The sequence below is a fragment of the Drosophila yakuba genome, chromosome X (genome assembly GCF_016746365.2).
Source record: "Drosophila yakuba strain Tai18E2 chromosome X, Prin_Dyak_Tai18E2_2.1, whole genome shotgun sequence".
Classification (NCBI taxonomy): Eukaryota; Metazoa; Arthropoda; class Insecta; order Diptera; family Drosophilidae; genus Drosophila; species Drosophila yakuba.
The window spans coordinates 4,266,787-4,273,089 of NC_052526.2; the positions used below are offsets into that span (position 1 = coordinate 4,266,787).

At 46.8% G+C, this 6,303-nt stretch overlaps 1 protein-coding gene across 4 annotated transcripts; it reads right to left on the reverse strand.

The window, feature by feature from the left end:
- Nucleotides 1-332: 332 nt before the first annotated feature.
- Nucleotides 333-6,070, reverse strand: LOC26534665. Of its 4 annotated transcripts, none has more exons than XM_039375524.2 (4): nucleotides 5,034-6,070; nucleotides 4,402-4,900; nucleotides 3,807-4,351; nucleotides 333-3,746 (listed from the first exon to the last, which is right to left on the reverse strand). In XM_039375524.2, exon 4 carries the CDS (start codon nucleotides 944-946, stop codon nucleotides 752-754), a length of 195 nt encoding a protein of 64 aa, XP_039231458.1. In that variant the 5' UTR covers nucleotides 947-3,746; nucleotides 3,807-4,351; nucleotides 4,402-4,900; nucleotides 5,034-6,070; the 3' UTR covers nucleotides 333-751. The 4 variants fall into 4 exon arrangements, 1 of the variants encoding a protein (XP_039231458.1); XR_005561482.2 differs by lacking the exon at nucleotides 333-3,746 and having other exon boundaries at nucleotides 3,787-4,114; nucleotides 4,200-4,351; nucleotides 5,034-5,607; XR_005561481.2 differs by lacking the exon at nucleotides 333-3,746 and having other exon boundaries at nucleotides 3,787-4,114; nucleotides 4,254-4,351; nucleotides 5,034-5,606.
- Nucleotides 6,071-6,303: the final 233 nt, after the last annotated feature.

A 6,303-nucleotide genomic window follows, 5' to 3' on the forward strand; every position in this document is an offset into this window, starting at 1 on the left:
TCAGTTACACGTGAGCCTCTCTATTTTAGGCAAAACAAAGGATCGTTGGCTGCCTACTGGGATTTATGTTCGCCTAGTACTAAAAAACCGGGAATCTCTTAAATTTCTCTAAAATTTCAGCCGCCCGCCCGAATAATATTTTCGCTGCTATTTTTTGGACAACTAATTTTATTGCTATCGAAAAAAAACGGATTATTTTTTTATTAAAAAATCGAAAAAAGAATGGTTGTAAAAACTCTGATATTTTTAATCAACCTTTTCACCATAACTTGTCCGCACAGCTAAAATAAAGACTGTTTTGTGCTGCTAATAAACATAGCTAACTATGTCTATCTCTACTACGGGAACAGGAAAAGGAGGATCAGGAAAAACAGAAACGGCGTGGACAGGTGCAGATGCCCCAGGTGGGTGGCCCAATGGTGCAGTTAATCGAACCCTTCGCTGGCCAATTGAGATATTAGTGACTGGGACATAAACTGGAAAATGCAGAGCACCACCCCCTGAACTCTCCAAACTCCCATCGGTGCCCATCCATTAACCCTTAACTGGCCGGCTGGCAAGCCAAGTTGCAATTTGGCCAACACTCATTCATTACGTCTCACAGTTATTTGGCCCGACTCGTCTGCAATTGGATTCAATTTAGCTACGAGTCCACTGATGGGATCGGCCCCTCCTCCTTTTTGTAAGGCGAAGGATGGCGGTTGGGCAAAACGTCCGAGACACGAACCACGCCAAAATCGATATGACTCGATTAACATGCTTGGATCTTCTTGGACTTCTCCTGCTTTTTCGTCGTCGGTGGTGCTATTGATGCCTGTGGTTGGAGTGGAGCTGCAACCTGGACTGCTGCGATTTGGAGCCGATCTGCAGCCGCCGCCCCAAGCTGCTGCCCAATGTTGGTGGCGCCAGCCCAAGGGCGCTCGAGAAGTTCCTGAACCTTTAACATATATCTATGGTGTGCGACGTAATACGAGTATGATTAGCTATTTATTAAATAGACGTATAAGATGTGTAAATAAGCCAAGTATACTCGACATCAATTACTGAACTTAGTGAACTGAAATAAAAATTCTTAAATAAAAATGTGTTGTATTTATTAGGGGACAAGGGATATTTAACGTAATGAAATGATGAGCACATTTCTGAGTTTGACTGCGGCACAACTCACGGTTCCGCCCTCGGGATTGTATGGTCTGGAGCCAGACTCCGTCCTCGACTCCCAGATCGGGCATCTACTTCTACTTTGCGTGGTCGCGTTCATCATTTTGGTGTCTTGTTTTGTGGGTTTCATTGCTCTCGGGGCCCCCGAACCTCCTCCTCCAGCTCCTGCTCCTCGGTTGTTAAATAGCTGGGCGGAACTTGATGAGATGATGGGCAATTATCTGCGGGAGGTCCCGCACACACAAGCGCGGGGGCACAGCGGCGTGGCGGGGGCGGGGGCTTTGGCAACAAACTATGTCTTACAACGTTGTGCCAACTCAAGCTTTTGGTTGCTCGTTTCTTCTCCTTTTTTTTCCGTTCTTTTTTCATTTTGGTTTTAGGTCCCGGGTCCCGGCAATTGCGATTTTGTGGTTGCGTTGCACATGCGCGCCAGCTTCAGCGCCATCGCCATCAACGCCTCACGATCGTGATGGGTGCGAGCGGGAGAGCTGGCGGAGTGAGTAAGAGGACGTGACTGGGCGGACGTTAAGTGCGAGGGAGAGGGGAACACACGCGCTGTCTGCTTCTTAGAGGGAGAAAGACACGCGTGCGCACTAACAAGCGACGACAGCTGAGATCAGTGCGAAAGAAACGCAACAAGGGAGGATCGGGGGATCGGGACGATGTTGGAGCGGTCGAGGGGGTGGTCCACTGGGGGAGGAGGGCAGTGCCGGCATCTGGGCAGCAGCGACAGCCAATCATTGCCTCAAGGCCAATTTGGGGCAACGAAAGAGTTGCAGTTGCGTAGAGCCGTTTAGCCAGCCAGCGATGACATGGTTCGACCTGAAAGCTGCATGGAAAATATTCAATAAATATTCCAAAAGTTTATACGATTAAATTTTCTTCAAAGAAATCATATGCTTAATTTTTTATGATACCTCAGTAACAAATATTGTAAAACACATATCTTCAGTTACAATGTTCTTAAATTAGTGTGAGCTATATTCCTCCTACTAGTCGTTCTGTCAAACTATTTTCTTCGCCTGATTTTCCTTTGTGAATCTGTAATATATTTCCCAATAATGGTTTAAGATCTGAAACCGAAAGCTAAGTGATCATCACTGTTGCTCAAAGCGGCAGGCAATGTGGTGTGCTGGTAGTGGTGCTGGTGGTGGTGCTGCTGTTGGGGCTGTTGGTGCTAGTGGTGGTGCTGGCGTCGCTGCGGTGGCGGCTGTGACGGCTCTGGCGGCCAAACAAACACGATGAGGCGTTGTTGGCGTCAGGGAAACTGAAACTGCAGACGGCCGAAAGTCCCGCTTCTCCCAACCGGCGACGCCCTGGCGACTCTCAAGTGGTAGAATCTACGAAGACTGCAGAATCGGGAGGTGCGCCACAATCGGGGCTTTCGGGGCAGCCGGAGAATCGGGAGTCGAGGCTCACACGCTGGCATTCGATAATTGCCTTGGAAAGTATGCGATTCTCTCGGTTGCAGTCGCATTTAGTCCTCAAGAGCAGTGTCTTCGGGCCCAGTCTTTCGCCGATTCCCCAGTCTTCTCCACCCTTCTTGCACTCTTACAGATAGCGACTCTCGCTTCGATTGGCTGTCCGTTTGGAGAATCAGTCAGCCGAGGGAAGAGCGGCAGAGGAGGGGGTAAATAATTCTCCCCAATTAATTACTTTGGCCCAGCCAGCAATAGCTGTGAGAAATGATTTCATTTTGTGGCAGCAGCTAATTGGCCACAAAGGCAGAGAGTTAGAGAAAAAGAGGGGAAGAATAGAATGATCTTCATTGCTGATCTTTACCGTTTTGTGGAGCAAATATCGAACACTAATGGCCGTGCTTCATTAAAAAGAGTTAAGGAGTAGCTCAAAGGCAGAAGGCAACGATTATCTTCATGACTTCGAATATCTATTTCAGTGCTGTGGCACTGTTACTTGTGATCGTTTTCAAATTATTATCAAAGGATCATTCTGTAATAACTCAGGAGTTATATTACGAATCAATTACCGTGGGTCACAATTACTTCGCACCAGATCCTCATCCTGCGATACGATAATGTCAATCCAATTGCCCCGATTGATGTTCAGAAGAGGCACAAAAGATCGGGGGCCATATTCTTTCGATCCTTGCGGATTATCCCTAACCACCGTGGCCGTATCCTGATCCCCATGCTTATCGGGGATCTACTGTGCAACTTCAACTTAATTACTGCACGCTCGACAAACGCAAATTGGCGAACAATGCCACTGGGCCACTTGAGGATGTCAACCCTAACTACATCACTTTACCCTACTTCGCCTTGTTTCAGGAGATGCAGATGAAGAGGCCGAGATTCGGGAGCCAAAGAAATGGCAAGCATCCAGTAAATGGAATGATGGATGACAGTCGCAGATTGGTCGAGAGCAGGAAGCCAAGGCAGTTGGTCATGTGACGGCTAGTGATGCATGCATCCCTGTCTCTCGGCATCGCCATCGGAGTTGCAAAGACGGCAGCCAGGACATGTCCACTGAGAGAAGTGCCGGTGCGCCAAATTGTGGTCTCCTTAGGAAATCAACAAGATGTCAGCTTACTGAGAGCCTTAGTATACTCAATACAAGGATAGCACCTATTCAACATTGAAACCTTAAACAATTAATACTGAAGACTACGTTTTTTTTCTGTGTACTTATTCATTTCGGGCAGCCAAGAAGCGTGTGATTGCTATCAACAGCTTGATTTTAATTTCACCTCTCTTTCGCTTTCTGCAAACAAAGAGCTGTCCTTGTGTTTGTGTTCTTCGGCCCGTTGTGTTTTTTCAACTGGTTTGCAGCGATCCGAGTCCTGCATACCGCAGTCTGCGTCCTGCGATTTTGGTCCTGTACGGCCTGTACGGCACTTCCTTCTGGCGGCGTTCAGCGGAGCGGATGAGCTGCATAGTTGGCCAGCAAGGTGGAAAAATCAGAGCGCCAGGGTATGAGGGCTAAGCACTAGGGCCTAAGGATGCAGGATAGGATATATAGAATGTGCCGCATAGTTGCTGCACAATGAGCTAGCCGGGGCTCAGCCCAAGGATAATTACTTTTGTGCAATTATGCGATTAGTTTATAGGCCAATAGGTTTGTAAGGAACCTACCGGCATAATTGATGGGCATAGCAGCGGTTAACAATACTCGCTAAAGGAAGTGCCAGTCGACATTTCCTCACATCTGAAGCCTTGTCGATCCGGCGTTTCTAAAACGATTTCATTATTTAAAAACCAATAATGCAACTGCGAAACTTACCAATATATCAAGTGCTAGAAGCAGCTAGCCTGAGTCGCACAGGGGCACAAGGGCACAGATTGCAGACCACGAACTGCCCATCGATCTCGTCCTCGTCCCATTTCCGCACTGATTCAATCGGCGAGCTCGAGCGAGACTAACGCACAAATCGCCATTCGCTCGGCCATCAATAAGCCGCTATCAAAATTGGCTTAAGTGGTGAATGTGGGTGGTGTTGTGGCGTTGTGGTGGAGTGGGTGGTGCACCCACCTGCCTGCAACCCCGCCTGGAATTCCATGGTGGCTGGCTGCCACTGGCGAGTGATATATTTTTCACGCTCATAAAATAAATGTCAACCATAAACCGTGACTAAGTCGGGAGACAAACAAATTACTAAATAAACGCGCGTCGGAAACTGCATGGTGGCCACCACCCCATCCGGCCAACGGGGGGATTGAAGATCTGAGCTCATATGTGCCAGGCAGTGGCGTCGCTCAATGGGGTTCAGCAGCTTTCAGTCCTGCAGGGAAAGTAATGAATTAGAGGGAAACTAGTAAGATCCATATACAACTTGTGATGCTGGAAAGTTTGATTTTATATTAATTAGAAAGGGGTATATTACTGCAAATATTACATATCTGAAACGAATTTACCCCTGACAAACTGCGTCTCTGACTCTGACCACGACAAGTGACGGAGCACCGTCAGCCACCACCGCCGATTAGATGGCCAGTATCCAGTATCCATTGTCTGGATGCCACCATTCGGGCCGAAATACCCACATGTGAAGCGAGATTCAGGCCTCATGCCCGCCGCATCCGCCTCCGCATACAAAATGTAAATATTTAATTTTGAAACAGTGTAACTAAAGGGATTTGAAACGCGCGTGGCTGGGTTATTTTTTTTTCGGGCGAGCAAATCAACGGAACCCGCAGAATTCGCCATGGTCCATTTTATTATGGGTAGGAAATCGCCCTCGTTGTGACATGTGAAATGTTGCGATTTTCCTTACCCTTCGAAGGACAATAACTTGGCTGGAGGATTCGGTTTCAGACGAAAAATGTCTCGGTTTTTTTACGATTCTGGTATATTTTGCATTCAATCAGTGAGTCAAAAGAGCGCTGCACGGATATATTGAATAAGTATACAAAACGGAGTCAAAGAATAAAAATGTTTATCAAAAAATAAATTTACCTCCCTATGCACTTTCCATTCAGAAGTTGTGGAATATTTCTTCCAGTGTCTTCCACGCTCCTTCTTGAACATGTGTCCGTGTCCTTTTTTATGGCCAAATAATATCAAGATAAGCGCCGCATTAGACAAAAGCCAGCCAGGCGACTTCCTTGAGCTGGCTGCGGGGTGTCCTTCCGGCAGGACCTCGACCTGGACACCATAGGTGGCCCATCGTCCACATTCACCTCCGTCTGGTCTGGTCTGTGCCATCGCCCGTCGCCCGTCGCCCATCGCCCATCTCCCATCTCCCATCGTTGACTCAAAACTTTTCCTCCTTTGCCCTTTTTTAATCGATTGATTGCTGCGTGTTTAGTTTTTTATGCGGGACCTCGTTCAAATCCCTGTGTCCTGGGTGTCCGTTTGCTTTCGGATAAGATCTAATTGCAAATTGACTCCGGCTTCCGGGAAACTTAAAGTTTGAAATCTAAGATTTTACATTCGCTGCTGACCATTAAAGTCCACTTCTAGCTAAAAAGAAAAGAATTAAAAACTGTACACTCGAAATCACTGAAAAGACATAATATGAAAGGGGTGTCAAATGAATAGTACGTTTAGTTTATATATATATATATGTACATATATAAATGCTTTCTTTCTTAAAGCTCTTTGACAGTATTTAAGTTTAACGTTTTAATGTCTGGCTATTGCTTAAAATAAACATTTATTGAAGGTCCTGGGGCTTGTGAACTT